Source organism: Pipistrellus kuhlii, unplaced genomic scaffold, assembly GCF_014108245.1.
Source record: "Pipistrellus kuhlii isolate mPipKuh1 unplaced genomic scaffold, mPipKuh1.p scaffold_m20_p_7, whole genome shotgun sequence".
Taxonomy (NCBI): domain Eukaryota; kingdom Metazoa; phylum Chordata; class Mammalia; order Chiroptera; family Vespertilionidae; genus Pipistrellus; species Pipistrellus kuhlii.
This window is the reverse complement of record NW_023425573.1, coordinates 65,837,804-65,862,643: the sequence shown is the minus strand read 5'-3', so window position 1 is coordinate 65,862,643 and position 24,840 is coordinate 65,837,804. Positions and strand designations below refer to the sequence as shown.

General features: G+C 38.1%; 1 protein-coding gene across 1 annotated transcript in view; it reads left to right on the top strand.

Moving 5' to 3' along the window:
• Positions 1-24,840, top strand: part of THSD7B (thrombospondin type 1 domain containing 7B) — a 696,543-nt gene that overhangs the window by 172,199 nt on the left and 499,504 nt on the right. Inside the window, exons 3-4 of the mRNA XM_036422004.2 lie at positions 7,943-8,191; positions 22,940-23,109. Coding sequence (XP_036277897.1) covers positions 7,943-8,191; positions 22,940-23,109 — 419 coding nt within the window. The remainder of the gene's footprint in view (positions 1-7,942; positions 8,192-22,939; positions 23,110-24,840) is intronic.

Here is a 24,840-nt window from a genome sequence, read left to right as displayed (position 1 = left end):
AAGACTGAACAACAAACTAAAAAATTGTGTCCCACAAAAAGATACTATAAACAAAATTAAAAACAAAATTTAGGAAAATATAGAAGAAGGAACAGGTTACTATATAGAATACAAGTGTCTATATATTTATTTGTCATTATTGTCTACATATGTTTGTAAGGGCACTTCTTAAGTTCATTGTGAAAAAAGTCAGATCAATAGAAAAATGGGTATATTAATTCCCAACTGATTTTGTAACACATCACAAAGCAAAGAGGCTTAATACAATTTGTATTGTCTTACAGTTCTGGAGGTCAGAAGCCTAAAATTTAAAAAATCTTGAAATGGGGACATTATTCTGTGCATGTTTTTCCAGAGGTTCATTGCATTTCCCACTCTAGAGGCTGCCCACATTCTTTGGCTCATGGCCTTGCATTATTCCAAGCTGTGATTCTGTTATCACATGTCTCTCTCTGTCTCTGGCCTTTTGCCTTCTTCAAATGGGGATCTCTGTAATTACATTGGGCCCACCTGCATAATCTAGGATAATCTTTTTCTTTCAAAATATTTAACAATCACACTGCAAAGTTTCTTTTGGCGTGCAAGGTGATGTATTCAGTTTCTCGAGATGAGAGTGTGGACATCTGTCTTGGGCCATTATTCAGCCAATCATAATGGGCAAACAGTAGGAAAGGTTTATTTAATAGAATAGAAAAATTGAGTAGTTACTAAAGATATGAGAAGAATATAAATCTCCGTGATAATCTAGAAAAGAAAATGCATTTTTTCAACAATTTGGAAAACTACATTTAATAATACCAAGCTTTGAACTTGTAGGAAAAAAGAATTTTCACAATATTTAATACATGAATATTCATGGTCCAACTCTCTGGGGAAGCAGGGGACTTGGTTGGAAAATCTGTAAGGAGGATTCTTCAAAAGGTCAGGGGTCAGGGGGACCATGCCGAAGGCCACAGTCCCTGCCTTGACTTTTCCAAACAAGTCTGAGCCACCAGGTTTTGTGAGGTTCCTTTCATGCCATCTCTTAGGAAAGCAGCCTTCCTCTCTTACCTGGGAAGACTGCCAAGAACCACATGACCAAGCAAGGTACCAGGCTCTTTATCCAGGGCTTATTGGCTTCAAAGTCAGTCTTTATTCCTTAGAGCTTTCTGGTGACATCCAGAGCCCTGGCATGTCTCTCTTGTCAGGCATGACATTTCAGCAATGTTTTGGTTAATAAAACCACAATTGGAAACTGGCTTATGTCCTGTTATGAAGAATTCAGATTCTTATTAGATTCATGTAAACAAACACATTGCTATGAGAACTACAATTCTTTTTAGTTCATTTAGTCCTATAATTAAATTCTTTTAATCCAGATTTTTCTTGCCAGTATTTCTATAAATCTAGATACTCTTTAGAGTTCTAATAATTTTTATCTAATTCAAGGGGGATTATCTGAAAGTTTATTTTTAGAGATATGTAGCTTAAAATAAATAGGAGTCCTTTCTATGGATCCCTCAGAAAATGTAATTTATTTTTAAATGCATTACAATAAAACAGCATGTCTCCAAATGAGAAGAAATTTAAAATGATATAGTTATTGATTTGATTATAATGCAAATGGCATGGAATTTTGTCCTTTCTGCAAAACACAATATTCTACATTATTTATAACTTATAAATGAAAGAATATTAGAATCTATTTAAAATACACATATAAATAGAATATAATTATTACTTCCTTATTTGACAGAACTTCCCATATACCTTAAAATAAAATTTCCTTCATAATGAAAGAAAGCAAAACTTAAAAAATTCAAACCCTGGGAAGCTAGTCAAATATGTTATATTATTATATATTATTATTATTATTAAACAGTATTAAGTAAACTGTTTATTTAAAGTAATCAACTTCCTGATAAACATAACATAATCATTTTAATAATATACATAAAACCATTGCTTTCTAAGCAAATACAGGAAAAAACTTTTGTTTTCCTTGCTTTCAGAAATAGGCTTATTTTTCCAATGGAAAACATACCTACATTCTTAAGAAGTATAATAGAGATAGTGAATTCCTTAGGTGAGAAACAATTCCCTCAAACTTGGAAATCCCAAGCGGGCTCCAATAGCCTACTGCGCAGTTACTGCTTTCATTTTCTTACTCTTTGTTTTTGAGAGTTCTACCATGTTTCATTGAGTTCCTAGCTCATCACATGGGACACCACTTTGCTGGGACTGACCAGCAGACCCTGAGCAACAAATGAATGATTACTCTGACACATGTTTCTGTGAAAGAGAAGGCTAAGGGGCTGTTTTGCTTTGGGAAAATATCCTCAATTGCCTGCCTCCTTAGGCTTTTTTTGTAACAACAAATTTAGCTTGAACTAAAATTTTAGCTTGAACTAAAATTAACTATTAGATACTATTGGTAGGGTAAGTATCCTTGAGAAAGCATATGCTTTCAGGTCTAAAAGACTAAGTATTTAAGCATTTGGTCTAAAAGACCAAACACACAGGGTCTTGGACTTGTTTGGAAAACTCCTGACCTTTCGAAGAATCCTCCTTACAGACTTTCCAACTAAGTCCCGCATTTCCCCACACAACTCTGGGCAAACATACTAGGGAACATTTATCAAACATGTGTAACAGATAGACACATGTAAAGGAGTTTCAATTATAATCCTGTGGAATTGCAAGAAATAAGGCAAACCAAAGGGTGCCCTAATGGAAGAGTGAATACATATACATTGGAATGTGACTAACTAATAAAAATGAATGACGGTTTTCTGTATTTATCAACCTAGACTAGAGGCCCAGGGCACAAAATTTGTGTATGGGTAGGGTCCCTAGGCCTGGCTGGTGATCAGGGCCCATCTGTAGGTCGACCAGCAAGGTGATTGGGGTCCCTGCTTGCACTCACCTTGGCTGGTAGGCGCCTGCAGGTTGGGGCAGCTCCTTTGTTGAATGTCTGCCCTCTGGTGGTCAGTGCATATCATAATGACTGGTCATTCTGCCATTCAGTCTATTTGTATTTTAGGGTTTTATATAGATAGATAGATTTAGAAGTCATAATATTAAGGGAGGGAAATGATTTCCAGAGTAATATGTACAATAAAACAACATTTAAGCAAAGGTTTTTAAAACATGTGAAACAATGAATGCTCCATGCTATTTATGAACATATACATATTTAGTTATAAGTATAAAAACATGGTAGAGAATAATACAAATAAATTTCAGGACAGTGGCTATGTCTGGGGAAATAGATGGAATTGAGATTGCAAAGAACACAATAAATTTCACCTAAATTTGTAATTATTTATTTAATGAAATCTGAAAGAGATGTTCTTTTTTGAATAAGAAGAGTACTTATTTATTATAGTACTCTTCTTTTCTGAATGTTCAAGATACTTAATTTAATTTAATTAATTTATTTTTAAAAATATATATATTTTTATTGATTTTTTACATAGAGGAAGGGAGAGGGATAGAGAGTTAGAAACATCAGCTGCCTCCTGTACACCCCCTACTGGGGATGTGCCCGCAACCAAGGTACATGTCCTTGACCGGAATTGATCCTGTGACCTTTCAGTCCGCAGGCCAATGCTTTATCCACTGAGCCAAACCGGTTTCAGTTATTTAATTTTATTTTAAAGTAGTAATTGAAGTGTTAGTGAAATGAGAATATACTTTTCTGGTCGCTTTTTTCTTATAACAGTCTCTGTTCTTATTTTATAAGTAAAGAGTTTTCCTTACATTTCCAGAGGAAGTAAGAATTACTAGAGTAATTTTTAGTTTCATAATTTCCTTTACAATTGAATACTTCCAAAGTAACTTACAAATGACAATGAACTGTGTAAATGTCAAATAGGTACAATTACTGTAGCTTCCTTTAAAAAGACAAATCAACAGAATATTTCTGCTTCATTAAAAAGGTATACCACCTTCTCTGAAAGGGTCCATCACATTTCTCGCTGCAGACAAGAATCTTTATTAGGGCCTTTAGTTACAGGGGTGGGGAACCTTTTTCTTGCCAAGGTCCATTTGGATATTTGTAACATCATTTGCAGACCATTCTAAATTATCAACTTAAAATTTAGCCTGCTGCGTTTGGTCTAACATTTAATGAACTCACCCCTAATGCCTTGGCAGGGCCAGACTAAATGATTTATTGGGCCTTTTACAGCTGTGGTCTGGACGTTCCCCACCCTGGTGTATTACAAGGTGATTCTGCTTACAGTAAGGGTCACCACAGCTCTGGGGTGTGAGCAGATCACGTATTTTTTTTTTTTTTTTAATTCTGTTTTTTCCCTGCAGTCAAGAAACCAAGCAGTCAGGAGACTAAGGTCATGATAATGTGATGCAAAATTCAGGACCCAGATATATCTGACTCAAAATTTAATTCTGATTTGATATTCTAGTAAAATGGAATCTCATGGATCAAATTAGACCAGGGTCCTGTGTGATACCTTTTATAATTACTTTTTTTTTTAATTAAGGAGGATGGTTAGTGAAAAATAACACTAAAACAAGTAAATATCTAATAAAAAAAAACCTATCCCCTTTCTAATTCCAATAATTAGAAGCCCTTTCCCAGAGCACAAGAACACTTGAATAAGCCCAGCAACTCCATTCAAGTGTTTGGACTGTTGGAGTCCTGTTATTCACCCACTGGTCTAAAAGCGTGGGCCAGTTCAGGGAAGATGAGCAACAGAGAATGAAAGTTGGTAAATGGGAAGAAACAAACCACCACTTCAGTTGTGGACAGAGAATTGCATACTATGAGACCTTCTTTATAAAAGGAGGAAGAAAGTCCACCTTGGAAGTTGAAATTCTTTCTAAAAACATACTCAAATCCAAAATCTTTAAGTTTCTGAATCAGTTTCCTAGTGCCAGCTGAACAAATTACCACAAACTAGGTACTTAAACAACAGGCATTACTTTCCTCACACTTCTGAGGCTGGAAAGTCCAAAATCAGGTGCCAGCAGGGTTGGTTTCTTCTGGGCTTCTATCCATGGTTTGTAGAAGGTTGTCTTGTCTCTTTGTCTTTCCATAGTCTTCCCTCTCTGTGTATATGTGTACTCATGTCTTTGAATAAGGACACCAGTTATATTAGATGGCCTCATTTTAACTTAATTCTTTCTTTATGGACTTCATCTTCATGTACAGGTACATCTAAAACACTGGAGTTAGGACTTGGGGATGGGACATCTCAGTCAATAGCAATTTCTGAACAGTGTCCCTCTCTCCCTACCTGCATGTTGTGCAGTGGGTACATTCTGTGTTAGGTGGAAGAGTTTCAAGGGAGGTTCTTCCCAGTGTGCCTTGTTTCCAAGCCTCCAGAAGGTCCCACTGGAATAAGTAGTGGTAATGAAGTATGCTCTGCTTTTTTCATTTGGAAGGAAAAAAATATGATCTGAATAGATTTCAAAATAATACTGGACCAAAGGATTCTCTTATATTATTGTGACTTTTGAAAGACACACTTAACTCCCCATGGCTTCATGGAGGATATCCATAGAAAAGTTTCACTATGATTTGTTCATCACAGTGGTCACATGTGTTATTTTTCCCCCTTCACACCACCTTCACACCACCTTCTGTAATCCATTTCTCTGTTGGTGGCTCCCTTATCTACACATTTTCCCAAGTCAGAAACTTAGAATAATTTTAATACTTCTCTTCTTTTTATGGATACATTCTGAGGAATCATTACCAAACTCTGTCTATACTTCATCCTATATAATAAAAGGCTAATATGAAAATAGACCAAATGGCAGCACAATTGGTCCTATGACACGTACTGACCACCAGTGGGTAGATGCTCAATGGAGGAGCTGCCCCTGGTGGTCAGTGTGCCCCTGGTGGTCAGTGTGCTCAGCCAGAAGCCGTGCTCACAGCTGGTGAGGGCAGCAGAGTGCAGTGGAGGTGGCAGAAGCCTCATTGGCCTTTGTAGCAGCCCTACAAATGTCCCACTGCTGGGCTGAGGGACTCCCCTCTTTCCCACTCCCCCTCCCCCTGCCCCCATGTGCATGAATCTCATGTACTGGGCCTCTAGTTATTCCATTAGATAACATAAGCCCTTTCTTTGATTTTGTATTCCTATCAAAATTATCCTTCCCCGTCCCCTCCAGAAATAAAGGATACCTTTGACTGAATAAAGGGAGGGCTAACACCAAGAAAGTAAAAGGAATGTATGCCAATCAATATTTGAAATATCACCTTTCTATGTGAGTCTGTTTTCCTTCATTTAAAATTATTTAACGTTCAGTTAAATACAAATTTCTTAGCCCTTGATAAGAAGCCTTTCCAGACATACTTTTGAAGAACCTACACACCTAATATTTATTTATTTTCCTCTTTGTACTTGATGCTTCATAATTTGAAAAATTTATGACAATTGACAAGTTGGTTTTTACTTTCCTCCAGCGGCATGCCTGTAAATGTTTAAGTACCAGTCTTCGGGGTGCAGTGTCAGGGGCTTGATCTGTAGCATTTGCTGATATTTGTAGTATAAATACTCCCACTGTGGCCCATTTTAAGTGATTTACATGAATTCAATTGGCTTGCAAAATTCTTGAAAATGTAACAGTTGGTTCTTATAAAACAGCTATGCCATACCACTGGTTTCCATCCCCATGGAGTGTTATATAAAATCTTTAATATTCACTTTTCTTATCTTAGTCTTCTTCCTGTTCCTGAGAAATTCCTACTAATCTTTCAAAATACAGCTCTTCTGTCCTCTCTTAGAACCCACCCCCTCCACCTCCACCACTGCCTTCCCAGGTGGCCCAACATTGCCTCATCAGTGTTTGTCTTCACTAATTATACATGCTTTTAGATTGAATTCATCACATTATCACATTATTTTATTTCTTTATCTGTTTCTCAATTAGATTGCTAGTATTTGATAGCACTCAAATTTTATAGATGAGAAAATTGCTGCTCAGAGTCTAAAAGTGTAGGGAAACATATCATATTTGTTATTTTATTTTTTTAATAACCTAGTATTTAAGAGAATAAATACTAGGATAGCTGTATACTCTAAAGCTTACATTTATCTTTTTTTGACCCTACACCAATGTTTTAGCTTTCCTGTGCCAAGAACTTTTCATCTATACATAGCCATAATAATATGTGAGCTCAACACCCGAGCTGGTTTGGCTCAGTGGACAGAGCATCAACCTGCGGACTGAAGAGGTCCTAGATTCAATTCTGGTCAAGAGCATATGCCTGAGTTGCAGGCTTGATTTCCAATAGGGGCATGCAGAAGGCAACTGATCAAAGATTCTCTTTCATCATTGATATTTCTATCTCTCTCTCCCTCTCCCTTCCTCTCTGAAATTAATAAAAACTTATTAAAAAGTATGTGAGCTCATGAGGTTGTGAAAATGCCTGTGAAGTGCAACAGTATGTGCCACCTGAGGACCAGACAATAAATGGTAACTATAGGCTATCTCCTAGGTTGTGGTCGGCAAACTCATTAGTCAACAGAGCCAAATATCAACAGTACAATGATTGAAATTTCTTTTGAGAGCCACATTTTTAAACTTAAACTTCTCCTAATGCCACTTCTTCAAAATAGACTCTCCCAGTCCGTGGTATTTTGTGGAAGAGCCACACTCAAGGGACCAAAGAGCCGCATGTGGCTCGCAAACCGCAGTTTGCCGACCATGGTCCTAGGTGAAACACTGCATTATAAGTATAAGATATACTCACCTACATATGTGTCTTATTGGAGTGAAATAAGTTCACAATTTCAAATGAAAGAGAGGGTGCATTTTTAAAATGAACATCCTTCCATATTTTATCATGGTGCCTCTAACATTATTTAGATCTTCAAATTTGAACACATAAACTGCATTTCAATGTTTTTCTTTTAATCGCAGACACTTCATAGTATTGGTTGCTTCGATTTAATTGGTGGCTGACTGGTTTCTGCTTATGTCCCTTTAGCCTTTGCATGAAAGACTCCTTCCCTTTGACTGTCCAGTCCTGCGTCATGCCAAAAGACTGTGAGACCACCGAGTGGTCCTCCTGGGGTCCCTGCTCCAAGACGTGTCGTTCAGGGAGCCTCTCACCAGGATTCAGGAGCAGGAGCCGGAATGTGAAGCACATTGCTATTGGAGGTGGAAAGGAGTGCCCTGAACTTCTGGAGAAACAAGCCTGCATTGTCGAAGGAGAAAGCTTGCAGCCGTGTCCCAGGTACTGTGTGTCCTGTGGTGTGAGTATTCAGGTTTCAATAAAACCTCATGTTATGTGATTTAGGGATGTTACAATAACAGCAGTATCCATGACTCATCTGTATTGAGTCTTTACTCAATGCAGAGTTCCAGGCTACTATAGCACAGTAGATTAAGAGCATGGGCTTTGGTAGTGATTCTCTGGGTTCCAATCCCATTTATACTGTGACTTTCTAACTATGTGAATTTCAGCAAGTGTCTAAATTCTAGTGTCTATATCTCTACTAGTAGTACTTCATCCATCACCTGGCACATAATAAATGCTCATCATGTTAGTTATCATCACCTGACATGTTATACCTAACATTTTGAACAACCTAAGAAACCATTCATAGTATCTTCATTTTGCAAGTGAGGACATGACTGCTTAGAGAGATTAAATAATCCTTGATGTTATAAAATCTGAGTGGGAGTACCCCTTTTGTTATTCAGTTCTCCAGATCTAACTGCCAACCTGCGGTATTCTATTACAGAGCTCCCCAGGAGCCAGAGGATGTTGAATATAAGGTTACCACTGATTAGTAGCTATATTTTAACATCTTGATATTGGTTATATTTTTTTCTGGCTACATAGTCCTTGGGCAAGACCTCCAGTGTGCTTTTCTTTGTGTTGTTGGTTCATGATGGACCCAGTCTGATAATCACAGAAATCATTCATGGCTGGTTGTTCAGAGTGGGTTTGGGATAGATTTATGGTAACTCCTCTTGGACAGCTGCCCTGAAATATATCTTCTAAATCTGCAGATATTTGAGATATACATTTTCTATAGTTTCTAAGATATGAGAATCATTTTCCCGGCAAAAATGAAATGAGGCAAAACAAACAGCTTCTTGTAGAAATAAATCACCTGTCGATATGGGAAGGGTAGTGGGTTACAAACTCAATAGGTGTTTTGATGGACCTGCTATTTCTTAAACCTGAAATGATGTGTGTATTGGGTGGTAAGGGTAAATAGGGGGGCAAATTTCTTTTGTCATATTCTTAGCTACTCACTTCCTATGACTCCTCATTGATATTAGTGTAGATTCAGAATACTTTTTACGTATTGATTGTTCATGTTTTTTTTATGATGACTGTTAGGTTTGGGTCAGTGACATGGACAATGAAAGAATTAACAACTGAGAGAACAGATGCAGAGAGGAAATTTAATTTAATTTTCAAGGAAGAAGGGCTGGTTTATTGCTACTCAGTACAGGGCAGGGAAGAAAGAATGGCTTATACTTTTAAAGAGCAACTAGTTGCTGTTGCTAGGTGATAAGGTAGGGAGGGTAATTGTATTGAAGTTGATTATATGGGGTGAGGGGGCAGGTTGTGTTGAAAAGTTTCAGTTTGCAAATGTCCTAGGGCGGTCTCTTTATCAATTTCTTCTCAAGCCTGTATAAAATGCTTAGAGAAAATGTTAAAGAGGCGAGGGTGAAGGGAACTTTCTATTAACTGGAGACTCTTTGGTGCAAATTATCATAGAGTTTTTAAAACAGTAGAGAGGAGGGGGATGCAAGAATGCAACCTTGAGAGTAGTCTTAACTTGTTGTACAGTTTGCACAGAGGAGCCAACAATCTTGCAATTTAATTACCAGGTGTTTCTCATAAATTGTGGAAAGGCCACAGCAAAGAAAAGGAGAGGCCTTTTTTTTTTTTTTTTTTTTTTTCTGTCCTTATAATGGCCCCTTAGATTCTGATTATTTTTATTTCAAAAGCAGAGACAATAGATGCATTTCATAATTCTTTACATATTAAGATATTATCTCACAGAATTTTCCCTCATTTTGTTGAGTACATGTTCTGTCTTTCAAATAACTAATTTTGGGGCAAAACATGATACTGGAAACAACATAAAACGTGAGATATCTGTTCTTGAAGTTGGATAGACCTGGATTAAAATGGCATCACCATCACTTAATAGCTGTGTGTCCTTGGATAAACTGTACATTTTTCTAAGACATTTAAGTCTTCAATAAAATATGTCCAGCCTGGCTGGTGTTGCTCATGGTTGAGCTTCAATCCATGAACCGAGAGGTTATGTTTAAAATTCTATTGCGCATGCCTGGATTGTGGGCTTGATTCCCAGTAGCAGGTGTGCAGCGGGCAGCTGATCGATGATTCTCACATCACTAATGTTTCTCTCTCCCTTTCCCTTCCTCTCTCCGATATATGTCTAATTATGCTACCTGTGTTGAAGGTTAGAAAGCTACATACCAGATATGTAAAATGTTAGTCCCAGTCCTAGTGTGAATGGTCATCTTTTTATTGCTATTCACTGGTCTTCTGATTTCCTTCAGAAGGAAAATCTCTCTTTCCATATAAGGCATATTGTGGTAATTAATTCTGGAAAATTTGGAAATCTTATTGTCCCCTATGAGTCAAAATTCAGAAAGGTTCCCAATGGTGAACTTCCAGGAATAGAATTGGTTTTAATGTTGACCTTGATATTGATGACTTTTCTTCATTCTTTTCATGAAAGAAATGTCTTACAGGTATTTTATACATGTTTTTTTATTTATAGACATTACTCCACTTTTTCTCCTTTGTTGATAACTATTACAATTCTCTTGGAAGTCAGTGTGGTGCCTTCCTAATGTTGCAAAGAAAGTTGATTTACATCTACATTTGTTACCCTGTTTCCCTGAAAATAAGAGAGTATCTTATATTAACTTTTTCTCCCAAAGTTGCGCTATGTCTTATTTTCAGGGGATGTCTTATCTTTCCATGCACTAGGTCTTATTTTCGGAGGATGTCTTATTTTCGGGGAAACACAGGTAATTACTACATTTATTGAGACAAAGTCAGATATTTGGTAAAGATCTTTTAGAATAACAATTTATCATTCAAAGGCAAACTTTGAGAGTTAAAGTTATATACATTTGTATTGTTCAGATTCAAGTTGAGTGCCATTTGACTCTGAAGTTAATGTTCTTTCCATTAAATGACAATTTCATGATATTCACAGTGAAGACACCCCAAGACATGGGTGTATATAAACATATACATGTATTCATATGTATCATTTATACACCAAAATGGGAATTGCAATTATTTAAGATGTATCCAATATGAATTTCTCTGTTGATCTTCATTTTATTGTACCTCAACATCTGAAAATAGAGGCTGAAACATTATATTGGTGATGAACCTGGCCCCCTGGTTCTGCTAATTGATGATGTTACTGAGGTTGGCATTTTTTATTTATTTTAAATTTTTAGAAGTTATTTATTTATTTAGAAAGAAATAGATAAATATGGATTTGTTGTTCCGCTTAATTATGCATTTATTTCTTGATTCTTGTACATTCCCTGATTGAGGATTGAATCTATATCCCTGGTGCATCAGGATGACACTCACCAACTGAGCTACCTGGCCAGGGTGAGTTTCATTTTTTTTAAAAACCCTTTCAAATAGTGAATTTGCAGGAAATGGGAATCTTTGAAAATTCACTGAATACCAATCAGTGTTTCTAGGGAGAATGATGTGTTAACTAAAGATTGACTTAGTGGTAGAAAGGACGAGGCTTACATAACAGCAACAAAATTAACATTGGCTGACATTCTTATTTGTCTGCAATCTGAGCTGTGGCCTCTACCACGAGAAAGAATAAAAGCTGTCTACAAACTTGTTTCTGTTTTGACATTGGTGATTAAAATTCATTGTGAATAAGGGAAATGAAAGCAAAAATCTTTTAGGGAAAAAAATGTCCATTTTTCCTTTCCCAGAATTCATGACCAATTCACATGCATCAAGTAATTTCACTCACCAAATTTCTCTCCAGCAGGTAAATGTACATTTTTATGACTTTTCATAGTTTTTCTTAAAGCTCTCTTCGAATGTGGTTTGGCTTTTACCCTTCTACTGTCTTTGCTGTAAGACACATAATCATTCATACAGTAAATACACCTTGAACTCTTTTTTATGTGTCAAACACTGGTAGTTTTGGGGATACATCAGAACATAAAATATAGTTCCCTCTTCACTATGGGACTTAAATTTTAGTAAAGTTATACCAAGTAAATATAATACATTAAATAAACTATATTTGTATGAACTGGGGAAAAAGTAAGATTAATATTAGAGTCAGGTAAAGATTGAGGCTTCTGGGATACTGTGATGGGGATCAACTCAGGGAACAGAATTAAATAGGGTTATTAGAACCCTAACTGGTTTGGATCAGGGGATAGAGTGTAGGCCTGTGGACGAAAGGTCCCAGGTTCGATTCTGACCAAGGGCATGTACCTTGGTTGCAGGAACATCCCCAAGTAGGAGGTGTGCAGGAGGCAGCTGATTAATGTTTCTCTCTCAATGATGTTCCTAACTCTCTATCCCTCTCCCTTCTCTGAAAAAAAAAAAATCAATAAAATATATTTAAAAAATAAACAAGGTCATTAGAGAAGCCTCATTTGAACAGGCAACATTTGGATGCAGGGTGAGGGTGGCTTGAAGGAAGTAAAGAAATCTGCCATTTATTAAATTTGGGGAAGAATTTTAAAAAAAAAATATATTTTATTGATTTTTTACAGAGAGGAAGAGAGAGGGATAGAGAGTTAGAAACATCAATGAGAGAGAATCATAGATCAGCTGCCTCCTGCACACCCCACCACTGGGGATGTGCCCACAACCAATGTACATGCCCTTGACCGGAATCGAACCTGGAACCCTTCAGTCCACAGGCCGACGCTCTATCCACTGACCCAAACTGGTTTCGGCAAGAATTTTTTTTTTTTTAAGGTAGTGGTAGAAAGGGTTCTAGTTTCTGTATATAAATATTTTTCAGTTGCATAGCATTGGTGCTACTTAGTGATTCATAGAACATTTCTTTAACCCAAAACACTGAATGCAAGTCCCTAAGGTATCATTCCATAAAAGGGAAACATTGGGACTTGCCTTAGGGCAAAAAATTTAACTTGAAAGGAAATAGACTAATGCAGTGGTCGGCAAACTCATTATTAGTCAACAGAGTCAAATATCAACAGTACAATGATTGAAATTTCTTTTGAGAGTCAAATTTCTTAAACTTAATCTTCTTCTAACACCACTTCTTCAAAATAGACTTGCCCAGGCCATGGTGTTTTGTGGAAGAGCCACACTCAAGGGGCCAAAGACCTGCATGTGGCTGGTGAGCCACAGTTTGCTGACCAGGGGACTAGTATGTGTTGTGCTAACTTAGGAGATTTTAGCACTATCAGGGAATTAGCTTTGTGTATAGCCTTAAGCTTATTTCAAGGGTTTGCTATAGTTGACCAAGACATACATAGCCTAGATACCCCCTCCTCCATCATTATACAGTCTACTTGTAATTTTTTGCTCCACCCCCAACATAACACTAAGTACTCAAATTGTATATTAAAGGGTGGGGATAGAAATAAGAGAGGGAATACATTTGCATGTCACTGGCCACCTTTTTTCTTGGTGTATTTATCTCCTACCATTGACCTTTAAGACCTTAGGCATTATGTTATTCTTTGTTATTTCAAAATACTGAAAGACAAGGAACCTTGGTTCCTATATTCTGCTTAACATCTAAACTATTAGATCCTGATGCAACTAAGAGGAAGGTGAAAAGCATTCTAAGACCATAAATGGTCAGATGGCCCTGTTTATTAGATAGCATGGGAATGTCAGAAATCTTAGACATGATCTGAGGCAGAAACAGCTGGACTCCAGATCCCATGCATTTAAGTAGAGCCCATTCTGGCTAAAGAAAAAGACACAGTAGCACACCAGAATATTGCAAAACATCAGTTGCAGACATTCTTTTTGGGAGTGGCAGCTCAGATGACCTTCCTAACAAGGAGGCAACAAATTTCATGCAGAACTGACTGTTCTGCCTCAGAACTAGTCGTGTAGAGTTTGAAATAGAGTACAAGGTAGCACTAGTAAAAGGTGACAGTGACCAATGTAGAGTGAAACTCCTAAAAGAGCTCAAGGCAGAAACTGCATGGCTGACAGTGTTATACAGACTGCTTGATATTACTGCACAGAAGAGCCAGTATGTAAAACATTGTGTCAATAGTCAAGTTTTGCACTGAATAGATAAACTCTTCTTGTCTCTGGCATGGATGAGTTTATTCTGATTATGGATAATCTAGAGATTCTTCATGAAAAGTTAATCTCTGCAGACTCATATTAAGAGTTCTGAGCCTCCTGCAGCTACTTTAACTTCCTTGTAAAACAAGCCCCTGTCTCTTTAAGTTCTCTAAGGACCTGACATCAATTTCAGATGTTCTAGATAAAATCATCTCTTCTGCAGATCTTTTTAGATGGATATTGAAGCCAGGGAGAGAGCTAAGAGAAAGGGGGCATTTAAAAGCTGGCTCAATAGTTGGCTTCCTTCATCCATTGGAACGCAGTTAGTGCTGGGTGTGACAGGTCATGAAGAAATGTCTGTTTACCATCTGCTTCAGCCTGAAACCATGCAGCTTGGGAAACTGAAAACTTTACTTTTGTGATCACTTAGTTTATATTCATCTTAAGAATCCAGTGCACTGAGAAAAACAAATAGCACATGATCTCACTTATTTGTGGAAGCTAATAAACAAAATGAATTGACCAACAAAATAAGACCCAAAGCATGGAGACAAGGACCAGTCTGATATACCTCGATGAGTGTTTGGGGGACCAGAAGAAATAAACCAAAGAACTTATACACTTATATGCATAGCCCATGGACATGGGCAATAGGGTAGTGAAGACCTGGAGGTGGTAGTGGTATGGGCTTGGAGGAGGAAGTAAAGGGGGAAATGGGAGATACCTGTAATACTAACAACAATGAAAAATGTTTTTTGTTTTTTGTTTTTAAATCTAATGTAGTATACTTTTAAAAAACTAAAACATCCAGAACATGGTAACCATATACTCTAAGATTTTTTAATAGTTAGTAATGCTTCCACAAATCATTTTTATTTATCTTTTCCCTTTATGTAGAATAGATAGTATCTATAAAAGTACCTGACTCATAGTAAATGCTCAATAAACAATGGGTGGATTAATGAATGAATGCTCAAATATAGGACAGTTCTCAAACAATATGGTACACAGAATACTTTATTTCATTCTTATATTTACTATATAATGTGTGTGTGGAGGATCCAAAGCCATTTCTTATAACTAACAGCTGAAGCTGGCATCACTAAGGAGGTCAAATGCAAACACCTTCTCAGGGAAGAGAGGGACCCACCAAGCTTGAGGTGGTCCCCAGTGGCCTCCTTGCTTTTGCTAACAATATGTCTGCCTTGCTAGCTAAGAAACATTCTGTTGTCATTGGGTATAAGAGTAGCTCCAAAAGGGCGAGGAATGCGTTCAGATCTAAATTTGGGAAAGCTTACCTTCCAGAACAGAACAGCATGTATATCACCAAACACATCTCTCTGTCTCCTTCCGTTTTCCACAGCACCCAACACCCAGTACATAAAAATTGCAGCTTTCTGCAGTAGTTGAGGGTAAAGGGGCCATGGACTGGAACCTTCAGGAGATTCTGTTTTAGAAAATAAACAACCGTTTCAAAGTGTTTCAACAGAAGGAAACTGATGCTTTTTATAGAGTCCACCTTTTGCTGATGCATATAGTTTCATGAGTCCCCACTGTGCCACTTTAAGTCCTCCCGGATGGAAGATTTGTTCCCCTGTTAGTGTAAGAAAGGTAACACACTGCCAAGAGCTGTGCGTAGCGATGGAACTCTATTAATAATACATGTGTGGAGGTTGGCTAGCAAAGCCGTCTGCTGAAGAGCAAAGAGCTTTGTACTTCAGAGTAGCTTTCCATAATCAATAGTTCCACTCTATTCAATAAAAAATTACTAGAGCATAAAATTTAGAAACCTTGATCGGTTCCCTTTATTTGGTTGTCTGTTCAGCAAAGAAAAAATGACAAGTTAATTCTTTCTAAATGCGTTTACAACTGTAAAAGAACAACAGGCATTATCATAAATTAGTCATGCTGCAGTAACTAATTTTTAACATGCACACATTCAATTTGAATACCTTGCACCCGTGTTTGAAATCCAAGTGTGTTTGCAAAACATGCTTAGTCAAAACATGACCATTAACTAATGCAATTATTCTTTAAATCTGTCATTATTAAGTTACTTAAGATTCTACCTCATGTTACTCTGCTTGGAATCCAAACCTTTAGCAGGAGAAAATAAATCTACTCTTTTTAAGCAACTCTACACTTTGTGAAAGTGACAAAGCCTGCATTCTAAAGGGCAGAACTTGCTATAAAATTCTGATGGGCCTGCCTTCCTATTGCTATTAGAATCACTTTAGTTTACAATAATAGGATGGGGGTGTTTTAAAAATAGTTGCTAAATGTGCCTACTTTTCTAATTTTGACTTTGCTAATTTAGGACATCACTGCTCATTATTTCACAGCAATTAATTAATTTCTTACCCTTTCTCCTCTCCCCCTTTCATTTGGAGGATAGTTTGATCACGGGATTCCTTGGTTTAGCCAACAAAACCCTGAGGAAGATAAGCTGCCTGCCATAGGTGATTGAACTTCAGGGCACTGAGCAGGCTTCTCTAAACCAGAATTTCTTTCTTTTTTTTTTTTTAATATATTTTATTGATTTTATACAGAGAGGGAGAGAGATAGAGAGTCAGAAACATCGATGAGAGAGTCATCGATCAGCCACCTACTGCACACCCCCCACCGGGGATATGCCCGCAACCAAGGCACATGCCCTTGACCAGAATCAAACCTGGGACCCTTCAGTCCCCAAGCTGATGCTCTATCCATTGAGCCAAACCGGTCCCGGCTAAACCAGAATTTCTTGATGGAAATATGTACTTCCACTATCAGACAATTTATTCCTGAGGCTTAATTTTGGTTTCTTTGTTTAAGCTGTATAGAACTCATTAAAATGGTAACATACTTAATAGTAACAATATATAATGTGAATATATTTATTGACCATTGTTTAGGGGTAGGCTAAGACATATGGGAACATATGATGAAATTAGGTGATGGGTTTTAGGTATGAAAAAATTATTCAGAAAGCAGATTCTAGGAGGTAAATGAAGAAAAACTGAATTTCAGGGTTATACTACCTAGTTTCCCTGATAATGGGTTCTTGTCCTCATTCCTGGACTGTCTCATCTAATCATTTATTGCCAAGAAGTGGTGCCTCTAATAGAGTAAAATCAATTTGGGAGCACCGTTCACTCATCTCTTTCTCTCCCATCCACATTGAAGTCATTAGAAGGTTGTGTCCACCTTCACAGTATGTCCAGAGTCTGATCATTTCTCACCACATTCACTATGACTGTCCCAGTAGGAGCCACTATCTTTTTTCTAGACCAACAAAGGCCTCTAAACTTGTTCCTTCCCTCCCACCTCCTCATAGTTTATTCACTCAGTAGTTAGGGTGGTCCTTTAAAGCTGCAATTGCATCATCATATTTCTAAAACTTTCCAACAATTTCCTAGTGTCTTTGGAATGGCTGACAAGGCTCTCTGTACCCTGACGCTTGACCACACCCCCATTTCCTATGACCTTCCCATCTTGACTGGCCTGTCCCAATCACACTGGTTTCTGTACCAGCACCCTCTCTCCCTGGGATCTTTGTTCTCTCTGCCTAGAAAATCGCTTGCCTACTTACTCTTGTACTCACTCCATCATTTTATTCAAAATTCTGAGGACTTCTTTGGGCATGACACTGAAACAGCAATCTTTGTCTCTCTCCCCTGCATTAGCCAAGGTTGTGTCTGGATGCAGTTCTCTGTCTGCCTCTGGAGAAAATAAATTTTCCAAGGTCAATGCCTTGCTCACTACTATGTGTTTCTATCATCTGAAATTGTGTGTGGTACATAGAGTTCAAGAATTACTTATTGAAAGAAATGACAAATGAACTCATGGTTAAATGATTCACTGATTTTTTGGACAGGCCAGTTTCTTTTTCTAGGGAGTCCTGACTTTGACATCCTTCCTGCCTTCAGTCTGTCATACATATATTTATGTTAACAACCACGTCCTTGTATTAATTGTAATGGGTATTCAGTATTTGAGTTATCAGCATTTCTCTTTTCAGAGGTTTGGGGGACAGTGAGTTCTTTTCGGTGACTGGATGATGGCAAGTTTTCTTAAGACTCAGAATCGACAGTGACCCGTGGGGAATTTGGCTGTAGGGCCTTGAAAGGGCATAAAAAAAGGTTGTCTGCTATAATTTTTAGTGGGAATTTCACTTTTGTATTTATAGTTCCTTTTATTTGGATTATATTTTGTTTCATTAACTTGTAATTATTTCTTGAATGTACTGAAATCTGACCCTATGTCACCACAGTGCTCTAATTATAAAATACTTGGCTACAAAATATTCTCAAATTGCATTTGAATTTCCAATGCAAAATGTCATTGGTAAGTTTTTACCACAGAAGATTTATTGTATGTTTTTCTTTTCTTTTCTTTTTGTGTGTGTGTGTTTTTGTTTTTGTTTTTGCTTTAGCCTAGAAAACACTTCCTTAAACCCAAGATAACATTTGATTGTCCCCATAGTGACTTGGTGTGACAGCTGAATTTGCTTCCTGTATCCTCTGATTAGCTTTCATTGGTTTGCCATTCACTATTTTAATCTAACAGATTGTCATTTTATTAAGCAGATGTGCTTTAGAATCAGACTTTGTGCCCTGCTCTCCTACTTAATTATGTGATCTTGGAAGAATTACTAAGCTTTTATGTTGATTCACCCATTTCTAAAAGGGGAAGTAATATTTTCCTGATAAGGCTGTTAGGAGAGTTAAATGAAGTAATGCACCTAAATTTGTTAGTGACCGATCTGCTACAGAGTGAGCATGTAGACATTACTGGTTGTTAACTGGGGGGATATGTTTTGATACCTTAGTAGCCCAAGTAAGTTAATGGCTCCTGGATCCCTTTCGGCTGAGCCCTTTGACATGAGCAAATGGCTCCTACACAATCATAATGGTAAGGGACTGGGAGGACGATCTAATTTCATTCATAGCATGGCCTTCTTCTCTACTTGAGGCATTCCCACAATAGATTTCAAAGTACTGCTTCTTTAGAGGAGGTAGCGCTCTGGCCTTTGAGAATCCCTGAATTTCCCTCCTGAGCAGGACAAAATGAGGTGTTGAAAGGCATCTGAGTTGGAAGAAGGAGTGGAAAGGACCTGGTCTCTGACTTGGACTTACTGGTAGCCATTAAAGAGAGTGTCCCAGAGGGCCGGAAAGCCATGTTGTTCAGAGGCTGCCGGACTATCACTGCAAGGGCTTCTAAAGGAGAAAGCCAGAAACCAGGAGCAGAGTGAACTCCTTTGATGTCTCATCTGTCAGATCCTGGAGACACTTTCCCGGTAGGTGGAGTTCAGGATGACCGGTTTGCATGACCGCTGGGTGATTTATGACTAACTGTAGATAGTGCTTTTGAGAAAATAAAGATAAAAGGATGAAAAAAAAAGACTATGAAAAGATCCTCATTTTATAAAGGCATGAAGAAGTCCTTTACTGGCATGCTTCCTCTCTGCCACTTGCTGGGCTAGTATTTTCTCTGAAGTGGTAAGGGATCTCAGAGCCACAGTGAGAAATGTCTTCTCTTTCTTTAGAGAATTTGTCATTTGCGAGTGAATGGAATTGGTGTGTCTTTGCTTAATGAGCTACCAACAGGGTTTTTTGTTACATTTTACAAAACTAAAGTCATTAAACTTTCCTTTTCATTTTCTCTCTAGAATGACTTCCAAAGTTCCTCCATTGCTAATTCTTATAGGGTCACAGGGAAATGACTTGAAAAGGCAATTCCTACCACATGGGCCATTCCTCTCAAACAAGCTAACAGATGACTGTGACTTTCTATACTTCCTCACATTGTTTCTTTCACTAGTATGCTCTTGGCTAAACTTTAGTTGCTGGAAGTTGCAAATGACATTTCTGAGTTCCTAATATTGGGACTGTTGATAAAATCAATGAAATCCTCAAACATAAAATGTGAACTGCGTGTGTATATATGTGTGTGTGTGTTTCCTGTGGCAGTGGGTGGGCAAAAGGCACATGTAGAAGGACATAAGAAGAAAGGGAGCTGAAACCAGTTTGGCTCAGTGGATAGAGTGTTGGTCTGTGGATTGAAAGGTCCCAGGTTTGATTCCGGTCAAGGGCATGTACATTGGATGCGGGCATATCCCCAGTGGGGGGCATGCAGGAGGCAGCTGGTTGATGATTCTCTCTCATGGATGTTTCTAACTCTCTATCCCTCTCCCTTCCTCTCTGTAAAAAAATCAATAAAATATATTTTTTTAAAAAGAAGAAAGGGAATCAATACTTATTGAATATTTATTACATGCCAGGTTCAACATTTGTGTTATTACTCCTATTTTAAAAATGAGAAAACAGAATTGGGCCTAAGTCACATGAGTGGCAAAGCCCAGGTCAGTTGGTCTCTGAGGCACGCTGGTCACCTACTGTATTTTTCGGACCATAAGACGCACTTTTTCCCCCCAGAAGTCGGGGGGAAAAGTCCCTGCGTCTTATGGTCCAAATATAGCCTACACATATACTTAAAAAAAAAGTTTTTTTACTTGCCCGGCTCTGTGTGATCTCTGTGTGCTTTCCCGGCTCTAAAATGGTTCTAAATGCTGCTGTTTACTTTACAGGGTTGATTACATGTGTTTATGACTGTGATGTTGGGTTTTAATGCACATAAAATATTTTAGGACACTATTTGTTTCAGAATCTTTTTTTCTTCATTTCCCTTCTCTAAAAACTGGTGCATCTTATGGTCCGGAGCGTCTTATGGTCCGAAAAATACGGTACTCCACGCTACCTTCCTTTTGCCTCTTATTTGCTGTCCTAGGAGTCAGCTCACCCCCTCCTTAATAGCTAGAGAGCTCTTCCAGGGAACCTTGGAAGGAAGCTGGTTTGATATGAGGACTTCCATCATATCACTGCAGCACACCCCTGCATCATGGTCTCTTTGCCTGGAATACAGAGCCACCTGTGCCCCAACGCTCAGAGGCGGAGGAACTAGCATTGGCTTGAGTGGCCTTAGAGAATATGAGTCAGGAGGCAACTCTGGGCAAGTTAGAAAGGGCTTAGGAGCTTCAACCCTGGAGAAGGACTGCCCCTGGGGAGAACCAAACTTCTCCCCGTCTCTCATGCCCAGGAATTAGGAAGGCATTGTCTATATTCACCAGCATAAGGGACCTAAATTCTGTACTCCAAACTCTTGCCCAGCCCACTCATTCCCAAGCCTTGAAAATCCTATGAAAGTGAAGTAGAAAGCAGAGGGAGAAGAGTTGTGTTACAACTGCAAAGGTTTATGCAAATCTTTTTCCTTTAGCTGGCTTTTCACAAGACTAATGATTCTCAGTTTTCAAGTCTTTTGTTTATATTATTTTTTAATCCTCACCCCAGGGCATTTTCCCCCCCATTGATTGTCATAGTGGAAGGGAGAGTGGAAGGGGGAGAGACAGAGAGAAACATTTATGTGAAACATTGGTTGCTTTCCACACGTGCCCTAACCTGGGCCAGAGATTGAACCCTCAGCCAAGGTATGTGACATAGACTGGGAATTGAACCCTTAACCTTTGATCTGCAGGCCAATGCTCTACCCACTGAGAAAAACTGGCCAGGGCTTTTAAACCTTTTAGAATGATGACATCTATTGTGAGGGGTTTGGTCACCTTTAGGTTTTCTTAGAGATTGGTCTCCTGATTTCAACATCCATTGCTTGATTTCAATTTTACTCTTTCCATTATGCCTGAGCCTTGGTGACACGTGCTTATTTAATTACTATTTGTTTTCTTTTAAACAATCACAAAGCTGAGAGTTCCCCCCCTCCCCCGCCCTGAAATCTGATAAGGGGTAGCAGATATGAAAATGTTCTTAGGTTTCATTTATTGTTGCAGAAGTTAAGGAGTCTGTTGGTATTTATGTGAATGCCATAGAATTATATTAATACTGTGGGCATGAGAAATGTTGTAGTAACCTTCAAAAGGAAATTCTGTCTGAAATAATTCTTCAGGTATGAGTGTGGTGTTGTTACAGTTGTCTTATTTTCTGCCAGTTGTATACAGAGTCCATTGTGTTTTCATTCTTTATTGAGTATGTATTCATTTGTGCATGTTTTTCTCTTAGTGTGTATCTTAACTAGTTGTAAGTTACGGGGATATATTGCTAAGTTAGTTTAAATAACAGCATGTCAACACGTGTAAAAAAAAGTACCCATCAATTAAATAAAGGAGAACTTTATTAATTCATTTTTTAATATGTCCATCTTTCTCCCAGTGGGGTCAAACAGGTAGAAATACTTTCCTTTACCAAGAAAGTTGGAGGTCATTTTCAGTTCATTAAAATTAATATATTCCCAATTTCACACATTCAAACAGTATCCTATTAATTAAAAGAAGAAAGGCCAACTTTCACAGAGTTATCTAGAATTTTGTGAAATGAGGCCCCATTATAAGTGCAGCTGCTATGAATGAAGCTCATTTGGTTTCCAACTCCTCCTTCTAATTCTTTATTCTTACAGCTTCAAGGCTGGAAAAATTGTAGTGTTTATCCGTATTTCCTTACTTCACCTCATCTGGTTAGGATGGTTTTTCTCTAGGACATAAAAGGGATTTAGTGTTCCACACCAGTGGACTTCCTTACCCAGGCAATGATTTGGCCCTAGAAAGAGAGATGATTATGCACACTTGGTGTCATGACTTAAGTTTTCCTTAGAGTTTTCTATTTTCCTTACTTCTTCTTCTTCTTTTAAATAAACCAAACCGAACAGGTATTCCTGGAGGACCTCTGAGTGGAAAGAATGCCAAGTCTCTCTCCTCCTCGAGCAGCAGGACCCCCACTGGCCTGTGACGGGACCCGTGTGTGGAGGTGGGATCCAGACCCGGGCAGTGTACTGTGCCCAGAGCACACCGGCGTCCAACGCACAGAGGGCCAAGGAAGGTAGGCAGCCAGTTCCAGGGACAGATGGTGCCACTGCCAGAAGGGAAATCAACTCCAGCTCTCTCTCCTCAGATTCTTCTGGATACTGTGGACCCTCAGCATTCACACATTTAATATTTGTTTTGTTGACTATTTGCAAATCATTCCTAAATTCTGCCACTTGCAGTAATTTGGAATGATTAAAAAATATTAGCCTCAAAGGGTCGTTGTGAAAGTGAAATGAGAAAATATATCTAACAGCTGTAGCACAAATGAATACTACACTCTGAGAGGCTGGAGTGAGTCTATTGGTAATGAATGAGTAATAGTTTTGTCTTTTTTGTCAAGAGTGGGGTGTGTGTGTGTGTGTGTGTTTGTGTGTGTGTGTGTGTGTGTGAATTTGTGAATGCGGGGATTTCTGCAAATGTATTACTTTTAAATGTTAAGGCCAATGTCAATTTATTGCCAAATTGAGAATTTTAAATGTTATGAAAAGAAGCAGGAGAAGAAGCAGCAATTTCTTTCATGGTAGGCTTTCTCCTGGTCAGGTGCAACCTCAGCACTAGTCCATTTGTTTCAGAGTTTGAAACAGTGATAAGATATAGAGACTGAAAAACTGGCCCACACGTATTTAGTCAATTGGCTGAAAAGCCAAGAGTGGACTAAATGCTTCTCTAGAGGAAGGTGACATATTCCAACACAGCAGTGCCCTCTGCTGAGGTGGTCAAGGTGGGATGTTTTCTTGGGTGTGCGCATAGGTCCTCTCCTGTGGAATTTAGTTCGGGAGGGAAGATCTGAGCTTTCTTGCTATGGAAATGCGTCCTTTTTATCCTGTAAATATTTTTCTACCTGGTGTCTTTTTTTTGACATGGCCTTTTGTTGTTCCAGGGGCTTCTATGACCATAGCCTTTGGGTGATGCACCTTATAACTCAGAGAAGAATAATCTTTACAAACTCCTTAGCATTTGTTTCAACAATCAAAGTTACTCCCCTATTTACAGGCTAGAGCTATTTTAAAAGTGATAGCTAAATTTTAATAAAGATTTATAAAAGTTATAGTAAAACTTTCAAAGTGACAATTTACACACGTTCTGGTCCAGGATAAAACATGACTATGCTTACTCCTCTGGACTTGAAAGAACAGAAGATCAATAAAGAGTTCGAGCTTTTTCTTCCTGACCTTGGTTAACCTTTCTATTTTACCTTCTTCTTCCCCCCTTTTACTATTGTCTCTAGTTTGGGAGTATTCAGGGTCGACACATAAATAAAATTTATGACCTATCTATTTTTATCTTCAACTTTTAATCTTCTTTTGACAGTTTCATCTTCCTAAAGTTTCTTTAGTGAAAATAGCTTTAATTATAGATAACCTGTTTCTAAAATTTCTTCAGCTTTAATCTTTCCAACATTCTTAATGGACACATCTTGGGTAGGAAGGTTGTAATTAGTAAGAGGTGGATGAATGGTGTTATAGAACTGACCATGACATGCAAGCTAGGCAGTTCAAAATATATTGATATATATTGCAGCCTATTAAACCCTGCTACCATATGCTTTAAGCATGTAAAGAAGAGGAGAAAAATCTAAGGCCAACTTGCACTTTCAGATTAGTATGCTGTTTCACATGGAAATAAGAAATTACCTAGAATTCCCTAAACCTGGTAGCCCAGTTCTTAGAGGGGTAAAGGGTTGGAGGGGTCTTAGATGTGGGGATAAGATGTAAACACATTGATGTGTAGTAAGACCGTTTAC